Source organism: Zootoca vivipara, chromosome 4 (genome assembly GCF_965207765.1).
Source record: "Zootoca vivipara chromosome 4, rZooViv2.hap1.1, whole genome shotgun sequence".
NCBI lineage: Eukaryota > Metazoa > Chordata > Lepidosauria > Squamata > Lacertidae > Zootoca > Zootoca vivipara.
Genome location: NC_142587.1, coordinates 44,375,937 through 44,399,481, shown reverse-complemented (window position 1 = coordinate 44,399,481; position 23,545 = coordinate 44,375,937). Strand labels below are relative to the sequence as shown.

Below are 23,545 nucleotides of genomic sequence, written 5' to 3'. Positions count from 1 at the left end.
GATTTAGAGATTGCCACACCAGAGCCCCGACTTAGGACTGGAAATGTTTCTGTGTGGATAGCATTTTGAGAGTTGCAAAACAATTTGTGCTGAGTTCATGTGATTGCCAGGTGGCTAGCTGTTTTGTGTCAAACAAGATGGCTGGCTGTTAACATAATGCTTATGTGCACTCTTGGGAAGCTCTCAACATAGCTTAATGTAAATACAGTAAATTTTCTCATGCCAAGCTGCACACCATAAAAATGATTGAACAGTCTTGTCCTTTAGTTTGACAGATGTGAGACATGCTTTAATTTTCCTGCTTAAAAAATTGAGACGGTATATACTATTGTGCAATATTCATACACAGCTCAGTCTTTTATTATTACTGTTTTAGTTGGTATAATTTAAGCGTCCTTAAATCCGGTTCTTAATTGTATTCAGTCTGTCCTTCATTGGATTCTAATTGGCATTCATCTACTGTCACAAGACAATGGCCTTTTACCAGACCAACAACCACCAGTAAAATTGCAATGTGCACAGTTTTTCTGAAGAATAAAAATGTTCAAGTGATGTTTCATCACAGATAGCTTGTGGATTTTGAGTGGCAATCAATGTCTTTCTTCTTGCTTTTTCTATAGTTTCAGTCTGATATCAAGAGCTGGTTCACAAAGGCATGTTCCTCGCTGGATGACAGTACATGTGTGAATAAGACATCCTAGATATAACATTACAGGGAGTGTTTTAATAGTCTCACAGGTGCTACTTTTTAAAATGTTCTTCATTGTAAAATGGGGGGTAGGGAGTTCTTTCTGAACTGTAATAGCTGGGATGGAAATGTATTGAACAGTAACTCCTCATATATTGTTGTTACAGGTAGGTAGCCGTGTTGGTCTGGATCGAAGTAAAATAAAAAAATTCCTTCAGTAGCACCTTAAAGACCAACTAAGTTTTTATTTTGGTATGAGCTCATACCAAAATAAAAACTTAGTTGGTCTTTAAGGTGCTACTGAAGGAATTTTTTTATTTTCCTCATATATTGTCTAAAGGTAAAGGTAAAGGGACCCCTGACCATTAGGTCCAGTCGTGACCGACTCTGGGGTTGTGGTGCTCATCTTGCGTTATTGGCCGAGGAAGCCGGCATACAGCTTCCAGGTCATGTGGCCAGCATGACAAAGCTGCTTCTGGCGAACCAGAGCAGCACACGGAAACACTGTTTACCTTCCTGCCAGAGCGGTACCTATTTATCTACTTGCATTTTGAGGTGCTTTCGAACTGCTAGGTTGGCAGGAGCTGGGACTGTGCCAGGAGTATGGGCAGGAGTCACGCTCTGGGGCCTGTAGTGCTCTGCAGGACTGGGGCCTGTCTCAGCTTGTGCTGGAGAAGCTAGGAGTGGCCACTCAGGTGAGGCCACTTGATAACTCACTGCACCTGGTGGCAAGAGCTGGGAGGGATAAAAGCTCAGCATTTCGCTTCAGCTCTTTGCCACAGCAACACGATCCCTGCCTTGTTGCATCTGGCCTTCTGTTCTTTGATCCTTCGCCTTGCTCCTCAACCCTTGGACCTTCGCCTTGCCAACGCCTTGCTCCTTGACTCCCAGACCTTCACCTCCGCCTTGCTCCTTGACCCTCGGGCCCTCGCCTCGTGACGCCCTGCTTCCCAACCTTCAGTTCCTTGACCCTGCTACTGCCTGCTGCTTGGACCCTCAGCCCTGCACCATCCGGACCCCGTTCCTGCTTCCGCACCACCATCTTGTCCCTGGTCCTGACGTCCTCAGCCAGGGCTTCAACCGCCTGCCGACCGGACCGTGACAGACTGAGCAACAGGAGCTCACCCCATTGTGGGGATTCGAACCGCCGGCCTTCTGATCGGCAAGCCCTAGGCTCTGTGGTTTAACCCACAGCACCACCCATGTCCCAATATAGACATAAATTGTCTAGTCACCAATAAAATGAGGGTTTGATTCTTGTATAAAAAGGCATTGCTGTGAGAAAGTGAAAATGATCTGCTTCATAATCACTTCAATAAACTGTCCATAGGGAAATGCATTTAGCCCACTTGTAAAGAAAACCTTACTTCAATTTGTTCATTGAACTGGAATGTTGAAATAATGATTGTTTTCCTGATTATGTAAATGTACAACAAAAACAAAAACCCATCACTTCCTTAATTTTTGGTAAATATTCATGGACTCATAAGATGACATGGATAAGAAAAAAAGCGGGTGGGGACTATCAAACCAGCTCACCTGAATCTAAAACCAGCACACCATCTGGCAGACAGAATTCTTCCCATAGGACCCAATATAACTTCAGCAAATGCCCTTTAATGTATTTTAGGGGGTAGTTGTGGAAAGGGAAACATTTTAACTTGTCAATTCTTTCATAAATTTCTTGTACGTGCTTAGGCCTGCAGCTTTAGCTTTAAGGTCCAAGGACAGAACATGTGCATGCTTTTGTAAAAATTGTTTCAATTCCTAGGTAAGGAGATCTACTCAAAGCCACATTATTGCATTTCTGTCAATTAGCACTGAGGTGGAACACAAGATAAACATTGACTATTTTAAAATGCATAAATAGAGGGGGGAAGAAAGTGAAAGGGGGAGCATGATTTTAGTACAGGGTAGATATCTGTCCTTATATTTCTTCTCTGTAATAGTATGGAACCTTATTATTCAACAAGGATAATAATGAAAACTGAATAGAAAACTAAATAAAAAAATTCCTTCAGTAGCACCTTAAAGACCAACTAAGTTAAGGTGTTTAAGTTTAAGGTGCTACTGAAGGAATTTTTTTATTTTGCTTCGACTCAGACCAACACGGCTACCTACCTGTGAATAGAAAACTATTTGCATCAGCCAATCTTGTGGCACAGTGGGTCAGTGCGTCTGGCTGTTAACCAGAAGATTATTGGTTCAAGCCCACCCAGGGACAGCTGTGGGCAGGATTCCTGCATTGCAGGGCTTGGACTAGATGACCCTTGATATCCCTTCCAACTCTAGAATTCTATGATTCTATCATCTTTCATGTAAAGTGGTGCTAGCTGAATTTGACCTGGTGTGTAGAACTGAATAAACTCATTCATCATAATGGACATTTAATATGTTTCTACCACATGCAGTGCCATGGCATTTGCCTAAAAGAAAAAACAGAAGTGTCATGTCCAGATGAAACATCCTTAGTGGGTCTTGAACTGTCCAGATGAAACATCTGTTGTGTAATTTCAAAGGCGGTTCAAAGTCTTTGATTACTGACACTTCTCAAGAAGGTCCACAGGGTATCCTAGGAGAAGCTAACTATCCCCTTTGCCTGCTTCAGTTCTTTGAACATGAAAGACACTGCCTGGGTGGTGGGGATGTAAAATAAAATACTGACTGGGTTGTTTCTGATCCAGGGTGTGGGGTGCATAACATTGTTGGAACAGGTGTGGCAATTGCTCCCAAAAGTAGAAGCTTGGATTTTTCAAATTACAGGGCTATCTCAGGTTAAGAACTTAATTCGTTCCGGAGGTCCATTCTTAACCTGAAACTGTTCTTAACCTGAGGTACCACTTTAGCTAATGGGGCCTCCCTCTGCCGCCGCTGCGTGATTTCTGTTCTCATCCTGAAGCAAAGTTCTTAACCCGAGGTACTATTTCTGGGTTTGTAGAGTCTGTAACCGGAAGCGTCTGTAACCAGAGGTACCACTGTATTTAAAAACTATAAATTATGCCTGAGACATTATGCTGCTCTGGATTACATGTTCAAGCTGTAAAAACAGGAAGTATATGTTGTGCTTTGTAACATAGTTGGATTCCTAGTATTTGGCGGGGGGGGCAGTTTCAATTTATATATTTTCCTTAAATGATTGGCTTTGTTTAGGATTGACTTTTGTAGTTCCGCATTTTTCAGGGACTCCAAGACTTTTGCAAAGGATTGTTTGTTTTATTTGGAAGTCATCCATGTAAAAAAGGGCAGGGGCATTCATTCCATGCCTAAAGAACTTGTAAGCTACTGTGAATTGCATGGTTCACAGACTGTTTAGAGCTAGCTGAATCTGGAGCAAATTCCCTAATATTGTGCACCTCCTTATGGCAACTCCTGCAGCTAAGCTGGTGCCAAACATATAGCTCTGCTTTCCTTTGGACCGCATAAGCAAGGCCAAGAGCAGGGTCTTGTCAACTGGGCAGCCCAGGACCTCCATAAACACTGCCCACGCTTGCGCCCTAGGAGGTCTCTTTGGTGCTGCTAACACAACCGTTTGACTTCACCCCAGAGATACACACCATTGTCTCTCAAGGAAGAGACCTTTGGGTTTGCACACTTCCTAGTTACCCTTGCTTATTCAGGGAAGTGTGGTTTCCAGTTTGTTTTGGAGAGCAAGTACAAACAACAGTTAGTGATTCAGATGCAAAGGAAATTGGAGTTTACATGGACAAGTAAGTGAGGGTTGGAACAGGACAATGTGAAGTGTGAAAAATAAGGTGAACAAGCTAAAGGCTTGAACATGATTGATATTTCGGCACATATTTGATTAATCCATGGTTTGTCGTTACTTAAGAATTGTCCTGTCACTATCTATCCATCCATGTCCATGGGTGGGGGGCTGCTCCCCTAAATCAAGTAAAGCAATAGAAATACCTAACTAACTGACCAATCAGTTCTGCCCCCTTACAAAAATCCTCCCCCCCCCAACAAAAATCCTGGCTACACCCATCTCTGTATCCTGTACAACCATTCAATTATGTATTTAAATGGACTTCTAGACACCCATGTGGATTTACTTGTGTTACCTTCAAACTGATCTGAAAACACCTTAGTTGATCTGAAAATAATGACCCGATTTTGAACTGATGCAAAAACATCCAATGTTTGGACAGTACCTGTTTAGATATGGGATCACTCTTTTGCACATGTAGATGAACAACCCGGTATTATTACTGGATTCTACCCATTGTTAATGTTTTATACAATATTGCTTACATTGAGATCTGCTGCATAATACAATTTTTGTTCTTAGCAAGATAAATGACTGCCTAATTTGGGGGGGAGGGGGCATATAGCGAGTCTTTATTTTTGTGATCAGACTCCTTGTTTCCCATAGTGTTACTACCTTACAAGCAGATGGCTCACTTATTTATTTAAAATAATAATAATAATGTTTTCAATAGCATAGATAACTTATCCAACACACACACAACAATAAATTCACACTGAAAATAATGTTTTTGTTCTTGTTTTCTGTTCTAGATGGATAGAAATCATTTGTTAGCAGTGTAAAGGTCACATGCGACCTACTCTGTTTGAAAGATAATTTCAGTCATAAGCGTTTTATGTTTAGCAATGTAATTGTCAGGAAGTTGAATATCACAGGTGCAGCAGCCAAAGCAGATAGACTGTGCAATTTTACACCTGTTGTTGTTTTATGTAAAAGTGTATAAAATTATAGGATTTAAAAAAGAATTATGCATACTAAAGAGTTTGTATAGTATAGTGGCTAAGATACTAAGGGTGAAATTAGACATGAAATGGTAGATCTGTGAATTGGATTAAGTGAGAAGCTGCCTTAACACCAAATGAGACTACTGGGCTATGATCTAGCCCTGTGGATCTAGCCCTGTATAGTGACTCAAAGCAGGTCTCCATTGTTCCAGACAACTGTCTTTCCCATCCCTGCCAGGAGATGCCAGGGATTTGAACCAAGACCCTTTTGCTTTCAAAACATGTGCTCTGTCACCGAGCTCTTCCTTGTATATTTCTAATATTTTCAGCAAGTCAGAACTACTTGGTCTTATCAAATCTTAATAAAAGGGCTCAGTTTTGATTCAGACTGTGGTGCTGGGGAGGGGGATTTCTCCACTAATTGGCAGTCAGAGATGATTGGATCCTGTTCAACAGATGTAGCTTCCACTCTGTGAAGGGAGTAATTTCCAGACTCTGCTGACCACATTAGCATGTCATGAAAATAATAATAATGCTGGTGTTCCATGAGAAATAAATTCATGCCATCATTAATCTCTCCTTTGAGTAGCTTATCTATTGAGGAGGCTTGATTGCTATATCCCTATGTGTCATTGTTCTGGCCTTCCAATCAGCTTCAACTGCAGGCCAATAATTGCCCAATCCAATCATTCACAAGCAACAGGGCAGGATTCCCCTCTGTGGGTTTCTCTGAGGCCAACGAATTCTTACTCATTGTAGATACTAGAAGTCATTGAGTTTTAATTGAGTAAAGGTGTGCTGTGGCTGCTAGAAATTTGAGTCAAATTTGAGCATCAAAGGGTGTGTAATCCAAAATTAATTATACTTAAATGTGTGGAGATCAGTGGCCCTTAAACACAGTATTATGGCCAAAACTGATATCAACGGAATTAAAGCTCATCATACTTTCTCAATGCAGATTGTACAAAACGTCATTCACTGGGGAAATTATGCTATGGTAGGAAGCAGATTCTAGCACAAGATTGACTCAGGTTGTTAACCTCTTTTAGAGATGAACACTGCAGTTTTCAAAGGGTTTTTTTAAGGAGCAATACTGTAGTCTACAACCATGTTATTTTAATCAGTTAGCAATAAGCCCTGGAAAGCACATTTTGGCATGGTTAAAAACTACAAGCAACTTCTATATCTCCACTACCTAACTCTGTTTTTTCACGCACTTGTATGCGTAGCTAATATTGAGAAAGCACTGCTAACAAAGATTATACAAGCTTCAAGATGTTTCCATATGCTGGCTAGCCTGCTGTAGCTATTGTGAGCAATTCTTGAAAGTGGCAATTTCAGTCACCAGAACACAACAGTCCCGCCAAATTCACACTGAGAATTCAAAGTGCTTCACACATATTATTTCAGCACATCTTTACAACAGCTCTGCAAGGTAACATTTATCTTCATGTTGCAGATCAAGGGTTAATGATAGGAGAAGGCAACATAATGGCAAAGGTGGGATTCAAGCTGAGAACTTTCTCAGTAACATCTCTGATTTCAGCTGTTCCACTACACTACACTAGAAAAATATGCACTAGCAATTGGAGATTACTCAGTATTGATATTATCCAAGGTGAGGTGCTTGTATATATTCAATTATAATTTTTGCTATACAGAGGTACCTCGGTTTATGAACACAATTGGTTCCGGAAGTCTGTTCATAAACTGAAGCGTTCATAAACTGAAGCGAACTTTTCCCATTGAAAGTAATGGAAAGTGAATTAATCCGTTCCAGATGGGTCTGCGGCGTTCGTAAACCGAAAATTCGTAAACTGAGGTGTTCATAAACCGAGGTTCCACTGTAATGTGGTAAAATATATCTGTAAGGTTCATTAACACCCCAAATTAGATTAGCTTTGGTTAATGTTGCTTCAGGAGAAGTAAATGCATAAGGAGTGAACCCTACAATAATCTGGAGTCCCTGAGATGGTTGTATGGTGCCTTGTAAGCCTCCTTCCAGCAATTTTTGCAGCCAAGCTGGTACCATCTTTATTGCTCTGCTTTCCTTTGGACCACATCAGCAAGGTCGGGGGGGGGGGGTCTTGTCATCTGGGGAGTCCAAGACTTCCATACACACTGCCCAGGCTTGTTTCCCAGAGAGGTCACTTCAGGGCTGCTAACACAGCAAAAACAATGTGGGAGGCAGCAGTTATGAATTACTGGTCTCTTCAGCCACAGCAGGTGCTGTGATTTTCCAGGGTTTGGCTTAACCTCCAGAAGTGTACTCCATTGTCTTGCAAGACTGATAGATGCCAACAACAATGTTGCTTTAAGTTTTGTCTTGTCGTAGATTCATTCCCCCACCGCTTAGCATATTTTTTTTGTAATTATTTCACTGTATTTAAATCATGCTACATTTGCACCATCCCCATTTTGTGATCATCTTGACATTTATAATGTCAACTCTGCAGGCTTGCATTAACCTCATTTTGCCATCAGTTTGATGTGCTATAGACCTGCACAGCAATAATTTAGCATTCATCATAGCATGTGCAGTAATGTCTCATTAGACTTGAACTAACAGAATTTTGTCTTCATAATTTGCCATCATAATAACCAGGTCTTCACAGATTTAATGTGACAATCTTTTGCTTCTCTTCCTAAAGCTGTGTAATCATTGTGATCCTTGGAGAGTTCAAATGAAGTCAATGTAATTAAAAGGTAGTTTTCTTTAAGTATCAGGACATGGGCTACTTATCAAAACAGAATCTTTTGACCTATAGTTCCTTGGTTGCATGTATGAAGCTACCTTGTGCCAAGTTAGACTATTGGTCTATGTGGCCCAGTAGTGTCTAGTCCAGGATTGGGGAAGCCTATTGGACTACAGATGTCATTTGACTGCAACTCCCATCATCCCTGAAATTGGCCATGCTGGCTGGGGCTGATGGAGTTCAGCAAATGAGGTGCCACACACCACATTCAGTCCTTCAAAGAATCACATGTCAGTTTACCCCTGCAAATTCCAGGGCTATCATCATGCCTAAACCACTAAAAAAGCTCATTCTTCAGAAATATAGGTGATTTAATAGGGAAATCACACACAACCTTCTTCAATAATTCAAGGAGAAGGAAGGAAAGTATTTCTCCTTTATTTCAGATAAATTTCTAGCTACAAAAAGTGTAAGTAGCTTTCTAAAAAACACTAACACAAACAGCATGTTTATTCCAAGAGAGTTTCCATTCTCACTGAATGCCATCATATAGATGCAGTATACAGTAGTATATTTCCTCACCATTATGTATTGAAAACGTAGTTTCAAAGAATTACAAGAACTGTAGTGGCCCTGTTTTCCTTTTTTTTAACTGAAGAAGCTAGTTGAGAGCATATTGGGAATGTTGTGAGAGGCTCTTGCTTAAAAGTCAAAAGGGGTTTTAGAAAGAGCAGCCTACACTGCTGAGAACAAGCTCTGAGGCTGTTGTGTGTAAGAAGCGAATAGTGGGATAAGGACCATTCACTCACCTGCAAGTGAGATCAGTGTGGAGTGTAGAAAACAAGTTATGATGATTCCTAATGGAACTTTCAGCTTTTTGTCACTGGTCATTTCTCTAGCTGGATTTAACAAATATGATGGACAGGATATGATGACATAACTTTAAATGCCAAAATTGTCTGGATAAAAGGCTCGAAAGGTGTCTGGTGAAAAGACTAAAAAACAGAAAAAGCCAAACCTAACTGTTACAAGATGTGATGCTAAATATCAGGGATATGCAAAAAAAAATTCCATACTGTATACAGACACACATATACATGTGTGTGTGTGTGTGTGTGTGTGTGTGTGTGTGTGTGGCATGCACAAATGTTCCCACACCCACCCACCCATGGAAATTAAACCATCTAAATTAAGAAATGAGAAGCATCCCAGATGTATCTGTCTTTGAATCAAACTGCGGGCTTACCACAGCATTTCTATTAAACATCAAGCCCTTTAACTATTGGAAGCGTTTGGATCCAAGGTCCAACTGGAGGATAAATCCAATACTGAGTAACTCTTTTTGAAGAGTTACTAACTATAATTACTATAATTACTAACTATAATTTGGGAAGTTTAAAGAATAGGAAAACATTCTAATCATCTGAGTGGGATATATCTTTTTTTCAATCTTGTGAACTACCTTGGGATCTTTTGATGAAGGGCAGTATATAAATCTAATAACTTATGAAAATTGAGATGAACTGCCGCGTTCAGGAGTTCAGTATCTCAGTCATCATATCATCTCCAGTGGTAACATCTCCCAGTGGTTTTTCAGATCAAATAAGTTGGATTAGTGTGGGCTAAAAATGAAAATAAATGCAGTAATATAATAGGCCATTAGAGTACATTTCACTCACCCTGCATTGTCTGTTGATTTTGAAGAAGAATCTACCAGAGCTCCCCACCACCTGCATGACTCAAAACTCATAATAATAATTTGCAGCAGTGAAGACTAGTGCCTTCTTTGCCTCCTTAGTACATCAGCATCAGCTTATGTCTGTGCAGCTTTCCCCCCCACACACACACTTTTAAAAGATAAAAATTTACTCCACCATCCAAATGAGAATACAAGTTCACTCAGAAATCAGTCCCATTAAATCCTATGGGCCCTACAGGCATAGCCTGAAACAATGCTTTACTGAGTAATTTACAGTGGAATCCTGTGCATGACTATTATGAAGTAAGTCTCTTGGAGTTCAGTGGGGCTTACCAGGAGGTATTATCAGTTTGGAGCCTTAAAGTACGCATTGACCTGTACATGTCTAATGCACTATAGAGTACCTACCATTAATTACACAGAAGATATGATATTTATTGTGTCCACTTATTACACTTATATTGTTTTTATTTTTGCATGGGTCTTCCCACAGCTTTCCACCCAGGCATGGGCAACAATGAAACCTACTTTGTTTTAACAATGTAACAGTACTGCCGTGCTGAAAACTCCTTAATTTCTCCAAAGATTTCTTTGTCTGCAAAAGAGGCTTTTATCCTCCCCATTTTCATTCTCAAGCAGCTTTCACATTTCTTTGGTGTTGTATTGAGCTTACTTTATCATTGCAAGATGGCCATGCTCTCTCTCTCTCTGTGTGTGTGCCATTTTCATTAAATATTTCTGCACTGGCCTCTGGCTGCCCATGCTTCCTGATCTGAGAAAGTTCCATAGGGTAAGTCCTCACAAATAAAATAAAATAAAATCCCTGAGCTTTAATTGAAGCAGGGGAAGCAGAGCAAGCTGGATGAGATGTCTACCATGAGAGAACAGACTTGCTGGTTTTATAAGGGAAGGTCTTCCCCTTCACATAAAAATACATTCTTTCCGCACATACATACATATTTCAAAATAAAGACTTCACTTAACAATAAACAGGTGTCAGATCCATAGCAGGCAGTCTCCTCACCTTCTTGTGAGGAAAGCCCACCAAAATATTTCAGGTTCCCCCTCTCCCCACCTCCCAGTCAGGAAATATTGGCTCTGAGGAAGGCTGCAGAGTGCAGGCCACTAGAGAGGGGATTTGTAGAATGAATGGGAACTCACAAATACTCCTCAGTAGATGATGGTGTAGCAAACATAGCTGCCAAGTTATCCCTTATTTTAAGGGATTTTCCCTTATGCTGAATAGGCTTCCTCGCGAGAAAAGGGAAAACTTGGCAGCTATGGTAGCAAACTCTTCAACCGGGGGGGGGGGCATTCACTGGAACAGACAGCAGGTATACTTACCTGCCTTTACTTTGTCTATACAGTGGAACCTCTGTTTATGAACACCTCGGTTTACGAATTTTCGGTTTACGAATGCCACGGACCCATCTGTAATGGATTAATTCACTTTCCATTACTTTCAATGGGAAAGTTCGCTTCAGTTTATGAATGCTTCAGTTTATGAACAGATTTCCGGAACCAATTACACCCATGCTTCGGGTTAAGTACGCTTCAGGTTGAGTACTCCACGGACCCGTCTGGAACGGATTAATCCACTTTCCATTACTTTCAATGGGAAAGTTCGCTTCAGGTTAAGTACGCTTCAGGTTAAGTACAGACTTCCGGAACCAATTGTATTTGTAAACCGAGGTACCACTGTACCTGTTCTTGTGAACTACTGGATTAATTCACTTTCCATTACTTTCAATGGGAAAGTTCGCTTCAGGATAAGTACGCTTCAGTTTATGAACAGACTTCCGGAACCAATTGTGTTCATAAACCGAGGTACCACTGTAGTGGAGGAACAGCAAGACAGTTTGAAGTGGAAGGCCCTCTTCTGTATTGGATGACAGGACCAGTAGATTTACACAGATGCAAGTACATAAAACTGAATGGGAAATGTATCTATAACACATCCTGAACAGCATTGCACCAATTACATCTGTGGCCCACTGAATCCTAGCTAATTCAAGCTTAAAGAAGAGTAAAAACTTGGCTTTAGACTGTTGATTTAGTTAAAAGACTCTGAAGGGTCTCTTGAGGGTTTGGAAATTGGTAAAGGAATATTATCTTGTGAGGATTCACAAGTGAGGTTGTATGTAATAAGCAATTTTTTACTTAGACTCCTAGTTTTATCAACCTTTCTTGTTCTCAAATCCTCAAAGCATTGCTACTGTCAATTTCTTTTCTCTTGACACTGTGCTTCAAATTATTTTCAACATCAGTGCATGACTTTTGGACTCTGTGGGTTGCAAATTAATCCTTTATAGGCAGCTGAGGTACTCTATTCACTGATGGTTTGTCAGGAATTAATTTGGCTACCACTATGAAAAATGATAGGGATTCTAATCTAAAGGATAAAGGAGTGTGTTAAAAATCAGAATTTTATTAATGTTGTGCTTAGATACCCAGCCAAGCAATTATTTATTAATTTTAATTAAATACAGATAGCAAACCAAAATATGACAGCAACCACAACACAAAACCTGATCATTTTGAAGGGATTTGAAAAGAAAGCAGTGACCTCCTGTTAGTTACTATTTAATGGCTTCTTCTTCATTTCCTTGGGAGGTCATTTCTTCCTTGTTCACAGCATATAGAATTATGCATTATCTAAGCTTTGTTGCAGGGTGGCTGGACAAAATCAATCTTATCAGTGTTTTCCTGGTATATTACTCATGAAATAACCAGCTATCTAAGAAGTAGTACTCACTAATTATCTCAGAAATGTAATGTCAAGGAGAAAATGCCCACGTAGGGGGATTTCCAAGGTTAGTTGCATTAAGAGTAGACACCCTGAAATCAATAGACTTCAGTTACTTAAGTCATTGAGTCTACTCTAAAGATAACTTAGTTGGACATTACTCATTGACTGCAAAAGTATACATATAGCCATTAATCTTTTGAGCAAGTTTCTCAATATAAAGTATATGGGAATATTAAGAGGCGTTTATTTGTTTTTTAACCAAAATACACATTTTGAATTTTGACCAAATTCTTAAAAAAATGCAAAGCAATACCCTTGAATTTTGCTCTGATGTTTTCAGCAGCACTCTTATGAGTAAAGCATATTGAACATAGGGATATAGTAAGCTGTCCTATGCCTCTTGTTCAGTACTGTCATTATTCACCGTGGCTTTCCATGATTTCAGTCTTGAGGTTTTCCAAGTGCAACCTAAAGAAACCAGGGATTGAACCTAGAATCTTCTGCACACAAAGCATGCGCTCTACCACTGAAGATATTTTTTGGGGGGGGGGAGAAATGTGTGACTTATAAGATCACGAAGAGTCGGACACGACTAAACAACTAAACAACAACAATAAGATGTTTATATTTTACACATTTTAATCCCTTAGGGTGGAATTCAATGTCATGCTTTGCCAATTGTTCTGTCTGCACATGGAATCTAGTTTGCCAGATGGAATGACACACACCCCCTCGGCCTCTGTGCTGTTATGGGGGGTTCTCCTAACCCCGCTAAGTCCATTTGAGGGGGTTGGGGGTGCACAGGGAAAGAGTGGATGGAAAGGCCCATTATGCAAGTGAAAGTCCTGGCCCATAATGCACTGCTTTATTGTAAACCATTGAATAAAAAGTTGAATCTGACCATTGTACTAGATTTAACTTTGGGGGAACTTGTGCTTTGGAGTAAGGCATATATTACACAATGCTTTGTTTCCCGTGTGTGTGTGTGTACTGTTAGAGTTCATTTAGTAACAGCAGCAAGGATCTCTAATTCCCATGCAAACGTTAGTACCAGCAGGGGTGAAGCAAAGGAGGCTGGCGGCCTCAGAGCCCAGGTAGACTGCACTGGCATAGAACAAGGGCATAGAAATGTGTTACAAAATGCTTCTGCAGTCAAAAAGGCCAAAGGGTTATAATGGAAGAGGAGATGACTGGACCTCCCCGTCATTTGAGATCGCACTATTGACTCCACTATAGCCAATTACTGTCAGGCTCCACAGAGAAATAGTTTATATGGGGTGAAAAATGTAGGATGTGTGAAGTGTGGAGAAAAGGAGCCAATGAGGCTTGGCAGCTTTCCTGTTTTTTATTCAAGCAACTAACAGGAAGCGTGCCTGCAATGGAGCTGTGTCAAGCCAGCAAATGATTATTTGGGGTTTGCTGAAGGTGAATTGAGATAATGTCTGAGGTGAATAATGCTTTTTTACCACAGTAAAGTAAATCTAACAGGTACCACATATTTGGAATTCCAGCAGAGCTACATATATTGTCTTGAACATGGTGTAATTTGCATTCACCACACATTTAATGCTTATGCTTTGTTCCATACGTTTGCCTCTTAACAAGCGGGTAAATAAATTTCCCAGAAGCTATAGTGGCCCTGGATACTCAAAGGAGCAACAGAATACTATGAATCAGAGCTAGGAATGGAGGAGAAATTTGATTCTGCATGCATTTATAGCTGAATCTATCAACTTTGCACTTCCTGAACAAGATGAGGAGCAAAGCGCAGCTATCCTTCAAAATTCATACGTATCCAAATTTTGAGATGCAGTACTCCAACCAAACAATGTATTCATATATTAGGAGGAAATGTGCATAAGAATGGAGATATTTTTGCTAACATCCAAAAAATGCATTGTATTAGGGAAAATTGTTTGCAGAAATGTGTACATTAGTGATGTCTTCTTGAGGAGAACTGGGTTTCTTGAATCAGATTTGAGAGCCATTCAGTACAAATCATCACCTGTGTGTCTGTATTTTGTTCACTTCTACATTCATACAGATAGGTTACATGAGTAGAATGTGGAGTGGCTTACTGGGAGGGTAGGAGGGCAAGCCAGTGGGGAGGCCAGTGCTGTGTGGACCCACTGGCAGATTCTCCTGTTGCATCCACACAGTGTGAGCCTCCCCTTTGCTTCTCCCTATTGGTAAGCCTCAGCTATGGCAATGCCAGAAGGCCAGGGGCATAACCTTGCCCCTCCTGGCCAACTGGACTGACAATATTCCTATTCTGAAAGAAAATGAGTTAAACAGAGACATAGTAAACACATGTATTGTGACAAATATTACTTGTCACGTTCAATATGCATGAGTTTACTGAAGACAGTTTTTTTTAAAAAAAGTGTTATACCCCCGTAGGTTGGCTTGTTTGTTTTTCAGGTTGTTATTTTGGTATAGCATTTCTCAGGTTGGAAGGGTTAAGTGTTTCTTTTCTGGAAGTATTTCCAGAGTGGTGAGGTTAGATTCAATAACTATTGAGGCTCTGGCATTCTTATGATTGCTGAATATGAATATAGCTGTGGGGAATTGTGGTGGAGTAGAAAAACTCCACCGCCAAGTTGAAAATAAAACAAGAAACGTAAAATAAATGCATAAAGTAAAATTCAGATTAACCCAACTAGATGCTGACAATGTCTTTGGAAAGTTACCTCAGTCTGCAAAGGCTTCTCATCTTCATGATGGCGATCACAATCTGATCTGCCAGGCATTTACAAGAGAAGCAGTACTGTCGCCGTAGAGTTGTTTTGAATGTTATCCGGAAAGCTGCTCCACATCACTTAAATCCATTATACATGCCATTCTGAAAACAGAGCCTTATATGTAGAGTTCATCAGCTGGCCTATTATGGGAAGCCAACTTGTTTTGAGGAAAGCGTGCTTTATTGCTTCTGCGCAGGTCCTGGAATTTGAAACATCTCAGGGCCTCAACAGAACCCTGGCATCAGTTACTATGTCGGCTTAGTGGAAGTTAGAATCATGTTATTCCCCGGTACAGAATCCAGTTCTGAGAAGCAGCTGACTGTACACTGAAATTAACAAAGGGAATATTAAGGAGATAAGAGGATTTTTTTGTGTGTGAAATGCTGCTTCTTGTTGAGACGCAGCCATCATAATTTTGGTTTATTTTTGCTGGCTTTTAAAAAGGACATTGGAACAGTGTCACTGGACTGTAGTACTTTGGGAAACTCTGTTCGTGTTTGCCTTGGATTTTCTTTGATGCTTACATGCTGTGGTATGAGGAAGAGGAAGAATGTAAGTAGAAAATGTCTGAAATCCCTTTATCATTGCATTTAAATCTGTGACATAATTCTGCTGAGGTCAGTAGGAAAGCCCTTTAATAGGATACATTATTGGGGGGAAACTCACCCCAATGATGCAAAGGTCGACTACAGAAAAGTGAGAAGGGGTGCCTGTATTTTAGGGTTGCTTAAACAATTACACTTAAATAGAAATTCATAGAAATAAAATGCTATTGCGTGAGGACACAAGGGGCATTTCTAAGATTCAGTATTTACTAAAGGTTTCTGGTTGGGACGGGGAGGGAAGTGACTGGGATAAAAATAGATTTTTCATTATTGTTTTTAATAGTCTGGCAAAAGTTCAAAAGACTATCAGCTGCTCTGAATTATAATGGCATATGCTGTTTCACTGCCCTGATTGATGTACATGGAATGGGATCTTGTTCATTATTTTGTAATAAAGTAGTTGAACACCCACTGCACCTTTCCCCATCTCCCCCAGGAAGAAAAGAGCCCTAAGGTCGCTCTGGTGTTTTTATGCCTGGTGTTTTTGCGTTTGTCCTCACGCTTTGTGCTACAACTTTTTCATATTTTCTTGCAAAAAAAGAAAAAGCCAGAAAGAAAGACCCTAGATAAGATTGATAGTTCTGTTTTAAAGATTGTGGAAGGATAACCATTTTTATTTCATACTTGGCCTCAGTATATTATCTGCATGCAGGTATAGAAATCTTTGCCTGAACACTAAAGTTGGTATTTTTATCCTTTTCTGTCTTTTTAAAAAGCAGACATGCACAATTCATAAACTACCAATGCAAGGTTACACTACCAGCCATATCTTTCCGCATGGAAGGTGGTTAACAACTCCCAGCTTATGTAGCTGTAGGTAGAGTGTAAAAATAGGAGGTGTGGCAGCAATAATCTCTTTGACTGCTTCTAATTTATCTCCAAAATTTGGTGCAAAGTGAAAGTGTATGAGGTCAGTGATGACTTCTTAGTCCTGCCAAAATGTATGGTCCGCGTATTGGAAGTAAACAAAACAAATAGTTTATTTAAAGAGATGTTGCTATTAATTTGTAAAGTTTGCATTTTTGCCACTTGTCCAGTGAGACCAACAAATGGTGGGTCAAGTCAAACCACATCTATTTAATGCAGCTTTGGTGATGATGTTGGCAATTTAGCTTCCGTGGAAGAAACTTCCTTTTGAAATGCAGTGGTACCTCGGGTTAAGAATAATTCGTTCTGGAGGTCCGTTCTTAACCTGAAACTGTTCTTAACCTGAAGCACCACTTTAGCTAATGGGGCCTCCCGCTGCCACCGCACGATTTCTGTTCTCATCCTGAAGCAAAGTTCTTAACCTGAGGTACTATTTCTGGGTTAGCAGAGTCTGTAACCTGAAGCGTCTGTAACCCAGGTACCACTTTAAATGTTGCTTGTCTTGCATTGCACTGGGAGACTTCCAGGACAGCCTGAAAAGGGAGATAGGGCACCCTGTTTGGGGGAAGGGTCACTTGCTGGTGGGATGGCTGGTTAGGAGATGGCAGTAAAGCCTGTCTTCTTGATAGTAGCACTAGAACTCCCGCTCTCATAATATGGTTTTAGGCAGCTTGTTGAAGAGTTCTGTTTCAATGGCCTTTGCCTCTTTTGTCATTGGCGTCTGCCTGCTTTGGCTCTGTTTAATGTCACTATATTTTTAACTGTGAATTTCCCAGCTTTGTTTTTAAGGCTGTTGGCTTTCTTTATTTATCCTGTCACTATTTTCCATTGGTATATCACCTTGTTTTATTGTAAACCAATTTCTGAGGTTTGGTGGAAAAATAATTTATATGCTTTTGTTGTTTTTAAGTTTGGAGAGGACATTTCTTTATTCAACCCAAGCATTTTTATTTTTATGTGTTTGCATGTTTGTGTGGAACGTTTATATCCTGCCTTTCAGCTGTAATTCACAAACCAGCTTTAGGCTGAAATCTTATACACGTTTATCTGAGAGTAAATTCCATAGAATTAAATGGGATTTCCTGCATAGGATTGCACTGTAAATCTCTTCACATGATGTGATCAGGCATAGGCAATACAGGCATTAGTAATGAGGGTGCGGCAGCAGATTTTAAAAAAATCCTCTACAAGGCTCTTTCCAAATTTTATCATTTAGGATATGGAAAGAACTTAAGGATATATGGAAATTGACATGTTTGTGTTTTGAATTCTGCAAGGTACTCTGATTAAACTGATGGGCGCTTCGCTAAATGGAGGCAGTGCTGCTATTTCAGAGACACATGCTAAGCAATTTGAAGGCAAGCCAAAGCACAATGAGAAGGAATAATGATGACCTTGGTTTATTTTTTGCTCAGTACATTCAGGTTTTTGATTGGATTCTGAACAAGGCAACAGTTTTCTCTCCCAGAAAGCTTTGCCCTAGTCCTTGGAGGCTTTACATTCTTGTTATCAAAGCAGCTGGTTCATATTGGAGCATTTTCTTGTGAAGGTCGTGGGCTGCAGTGTGGGGGAAAAAAGAAAGATTTCCTTATTGAACCCAGCAACTATGTGCTTTCCATGAGAACATTTCTGCGCAGAGACCTATTAGCCTGTTGACCTGCCTAGCATACTACTGATGATAAATAAAAAGCATTCTACTGAAATGAAGTTTGTTTGCTTTTTGCTTGGCTTGTTGGCCCCTTTTGTTTGATAATGCATTTTTAAAAAATTTGATAGGAGAATGCTTCATATTATTTATAAATAGATGAATACAGAGTTATCCAGGAAAATCTAGATGATTGAGAGTACAATGATTTCATTATATTATGAATAATCAGAAGCCTATGGGCATTGTGTGGGTGTAGTTGAAAGCTATTCTTTTCCATTCTCTTTTAGTAGTTATGCAATACCCTTCTGTAGTCACATACAGCTTTGGATCACCTTTGCTTGCTGATATAAAGGAAGATCAGAACTTCTCAATAAAAATGGAATAACCGTTCTTCTTTTCTGCCAAAAGAACACAAGCTAACTTTTTAAAAAATCCTTTATAAACATATAACGTTATATTCCTGTTTAATGGTATAAAAATCTAACCCCCAGAAGGCCCCCAGATGAACACTGAATTCTAATCATATTTGTTCAGGAGTAAAAAAGAACAAAAAATGATTTCAGTGTAACTTACTTGCAGGTAAATATGTGATTGCCTATCTTTGTAGTATCACTACTCAGTTGTACTCAGATTCACAAACCAAAACAAAACGTGAACAAAAACTATCCAAGATTCATCGAAGAAGTTTTTCCTGTGTCAACCAGTCAGCCATTGTTATTATCATATTGAACTGCTAAGAATATCAGGCCTTTATACCCCACTACACTCATGGACCCACTGGGACCAGGGTGGGACCAGGGTTTCCTGAATCTGGACAGCTTTATTTTCCAATTCTCCCTTTTATATCCTTTATGCATTATCACACCTACATTTTCCCCATATAATGCTCCTGTAGTTTAGCTGGCCGCATAGCCAAGTCCCTATGACAATTGTGGGGGGGTCTATTAATACTTCAAGAGACGATGACATTAGCTGTAAAAATAATGGACCGAGGTCTTCCAGATAACAATTGCTTTCAGTATATGACCAGGTTTTGGAAAGTCATGCTTAATTTGACTAATGAAGACCCACTGAGATACCATAGCATCCTGGACATGGGAAACATGGCTAGTCCCTCAGTTTTCCCCATGGAGTCACTAGATGGGTGTGATGCAGCAGTCTTCCAAAACTCAACAAGCTCCCTGTAGATGCTTGAGTCAGAAAGTTTTCAGTCACTCAGCCACTTTGCTAATTTCCCCAGATGAAGCAGCAAAGGGGGTGAGTGGATAGGATTCAGCAATGCAGAGAACTTCAGTTTCATAATACTTTTCTCTGTTTTACTCTGAAGATATGTAGACTGTGTATAATCTAAATCAATTACCCTTTTTATATAGGCCCAGTTTCACATAATGCTAAGACAAACCATGACGTATCAAGAATGAGCCATGGCCACTTTGCTACTTCTCCTGCTATGCTGTTGTGAATTAACCCATGGATTGGCTTAGCGTGTTGTCCCAACTCAGACCCATGGTTTGTCTTGCTCTCATCTATAGTCAAGGTCTGTTCTATTGCTTACCACTCATTGACTTGTTTGGGTGAGAGAAACCATGACAAAATGTTCAGTGGAAACTCAGTATTTTTTCCAAACAAGCAAAAAACAAACCACCTAACGTTTTTATTCTTTTTACTCTTTCAAATATTTCAGGTTTCCTAAACCGGACTAATTGCTAAAACATCAAAGCACACATCTTCTCCTCCTTTCCCTAACTTTAACCTGACATGGAAATAATCAACATTAATCTGGTTTGAAAACTGATAAAATCTTATGACATTGGAAGAATGACAGGCTAAATGACCTAGTAGACTCGTTCTTCCTCTATTACTGAGTCTATGAATAGATGTGCTTTGGGATTTGAACAGGAAATGTCCTTATTTTTAGCTTGGTCATTTCATTCTGCTTTTTCTGCTTCTGTTAACTGTGAATATGTGGCATCTAGAAAGGATCTGATAGAAAGATTAACCAGTACACATATAAACTCATCAGCTGAGGTGTAATGACATCTAAGATAACTTGAGAGCTCGTAGACATATCTGTAATGATCTGATTGTGATTTAATATTTGGATGTAAGTCTCTTTTAGAGCACTATCTGCTGCAATCTGCAGCACAATCTGAAGGCCCTAATCTTAAAAGAAAGTGTGGCTCATACTTACTATGTTGTTCAAAACCCATTCATCTCAATGGTGTCCATTAAAATACCCATCTTTGATTAGGTTTTGTTTGGTTTGGTTAACATTTACTGGTTAAGATGATACAGTCCTCTGATTACTCTCCAATGAGATATCATGAGTGAGATTGTTCCTTTCCCTCCCCATCCCATTTTCAGGGCCCTAGAGATCCATTTTGAGGCTTAATGTCCACATAGATAGGGCACCTGTCCATTTAAATCCAATGTTTATACAGTGGTACCCCTGGTTATGAACACTTCTGGTTATAAACGCTTCAGATTATGAACTCCGCTAACCCAGAAGTTCACCTGCTCCTGGTTGCAAACTTTGCTCCAGGATGCGAACGGAAATCACACGTTGGAGACACGTGCACAGCAGAGGCCCCATTAGCAAAAGTGCACCTCAGGATAAGAACGGTTTCACCTCCAGAATGAATTAAGTTCATAACCAGAGGTATCACTGTAGTCCTAAACAGGGGCGGAGCTAGGGGGCGTAGGGGGCGGGCCGCCCCAGGTTCCACTATAGGGGGTTACAGTCGGCGCCCCACCCAGCGACTCCCAAGGTGAGCCCCTCCGGCCTCCCAGTAAAAAGCCCGGTAAAAAGCCCGCTTGGCATGGCCCCCTCTACGTAGCACGCATGCGTCATTATGTAGCGATGCCGCTGCCCCCCCCCAGGTGCATGGCAATTTGCCGCCCCGGGTGTCACGGCGGCTCGCTACGCCGCTGGTCCTAAACAGTGCAATTGATATCCCAGGTAAAATTGGCGAACTGATTACTCTTTCTGGATCTGAGCACTTTAGGTTTTAGGTGGGGAATGCACCCAAAATGGAGCCTCCCTGGCAGGTAGGAAATCCGGGGGATTTCTGGGATTTTTTTTCTATTTGGGATAACAGCGGGAAATGGATTAAAATCCGAGGGTTTCCCACGAAAAACAGGAGAATTGGCAGTTATGGTTGTAGAGGGAAGTGAGGAGCAGATGGGGCTCGTCAATCTGGGAAGGTAGCACAACTAAGAGAAGGAAAAATCTGATCCTAAACCTCTTCTGACTTGTGGGATATCTTCAGGAGAAGAAAAGGCCAATCCTACACAAATCTGGAGAGGCATTCTTAAGTTGGTTGAAAGGCACCTTGTTTGCCATCTTCCAGCAATTCATGCAGGCAAGCTGGTGCCAAATGTATTGCTCTGCTGTCCTCAGGACCACACCAGTGAGACCAAGGTATTGTCTCAAGGTATTGTCCTCTGGGCAGCCCAGGACCTCCATACAACCGCCCAAGCTTGTACCCCAGGTAGGTCACTTGACTGCTGCTAACACAGCAGTTTGACTTCAAACCCCCACCCCCCGGAAGCACACTCCATTGCCACTCAAGACAGATGGATGCCAACAACAATCCTAGTATAAATGTCACTCCAAAAAATGGATGTCTGGTGTAGCTGAGCAATAAAAGAAGAGTGTTCTTCCAATGGTCAGTTTATTGTAGGGACAGTTTGGACACCTTGTGTAACCTTGTTATAAAGTGCCAGTATGTTGTCGTCCAGCCGTATCACATATCTGTTTCCTCTGGGGAGTCAGTTACAGCTGGCAGGTTGCAAGAGCTGGGAAAACGGCTTTGTCTATGTGCTTAAAAGGTCAGCCCGTTTCCTGGACAAAGCTAAAGTTACATTGTGAACTTTCTAAAATACGCCAAGCAACCCATGTAAATGTGTCTAATCAAATAAGCATTTGAGATTAAATATTTATTAGACTGTTTCAATCTATTCATCTTTTTAGCCATTTTTAGATACCGCTATAGCAAGACTAGCAGAGGATCAGTAGTAAAAACGTGTTTCATGTTGTTAAATGATTCAGCACTCATTAAAGAGGTAACCAGTGTTCCTTGGGAGCCATTAGTAAATTGATTTTTCAGAAATCTACACTTCCAAGAAATATTACAAGAGGCTTGTAAGCAATTTATTTAAAAGATGAGAAGGGAATTGTTCTTCTAATAATAGTGCAAAAGCTTCAGAAGCTTTAATTTTAGAGATTTTCTGTTTTAATTAATATGCTGAATGGCACTCATCCATAATGAAACTGAATGAGAGAAATATGCTGGCCAATCAAAATTTGATATATTTTTAAACTGATAAATCTGTTGGACTTCTGCATGATTCATTTTTTATAATCTCCTTATAGTTTTCTTTGTCATGGGGAAACCATAGACATTTCCTTAAGCAGATTCTGGAGAATTGATTTTAACAGCATGTGTTTTACTTGTTTATGTATAAAGCTTCTTTATTTATAAGACTAGATCCAGACTATATTAGATGAATTTTTAGTCCACTTAAATAAATGGGACAGGATTATCATAATTTAGATCTCATTAATTTCAGTGGGAAATAAATGCAACTGATTTCGTCTAGATGTAACATATAATATGTACATCTTATCTGTTTTCCAGTGTATTCCAGAAGATATAAAATGGAGGAAATGGGCATTTATAAGTATTCTATAAGTACACTCTTTTTGGACTTGGGTTTAGCTGTGGCCATCAATTGAGTATATATTTATGGTTGCAAACCCTAATTTTTTGCAGCACAATGTGTGAAATGAATGTTTGAGAAACAAGTGAAGAGTATGAAGTTAGGTACAGGGGTCAGCAAACTTTTTCAGCAAGGGGCCGGTCCACTGTCCCTCAGACCTTGTGGGGGGCCGGACTATATTTTGGGGGAAAATATGAACAAATTCCTATGCCCCACAAATAACCCAGAGATACATTTTAAATAAAAGCACATATTCTACTCATGTAAAAACACCAGACAGGCCCCACAAATAACCCAGAGATGCATTTCAAATAAAAGGGCACATTCTACTCATGTAAAAACATTCTGATTTCTGGACTGTCCATGGACCAGATTTAGAAGGCGATTGGGCCAGATCCGGTCCCCGGGCCTTAGTTTGCC

The 23,545-nt window shown here is 40.2% G+C and overlaps 1 protein-coding gene across 13 annotated transcripts in view; it reads left to right on the top strand.

Annotated features, from left to right (window-relative positions):
* The window catches only part of DMD (dystrophin), a 1,006,777-nt gene that overhangs the window by 120,058 nt on the left and 863,174 nt on the right, over nt 1-23,545 (top strand). For 3 of the 13 annotated variants that reach the window (XM_088668745.1, XM_088668743.1, XM_035114378.3), the window contains exon 1: nt 14,133-15,835. The exons of the other annotated variants lie outside the window; for them this stretch is intronic. In XM_088668745.1, the coding sequence (XP_088524871.1) occupies nt 15,808-15,835 (28 nt within the window). In that variant the 5' untranslated portion in view covers nt 14,133-15,807. Of the gene's footprint in view, nt 1-14,132; nt 15,836-23,545 lie in introns of those variants that run through there. 13 annotated transcript variants of the gene reach the window in all.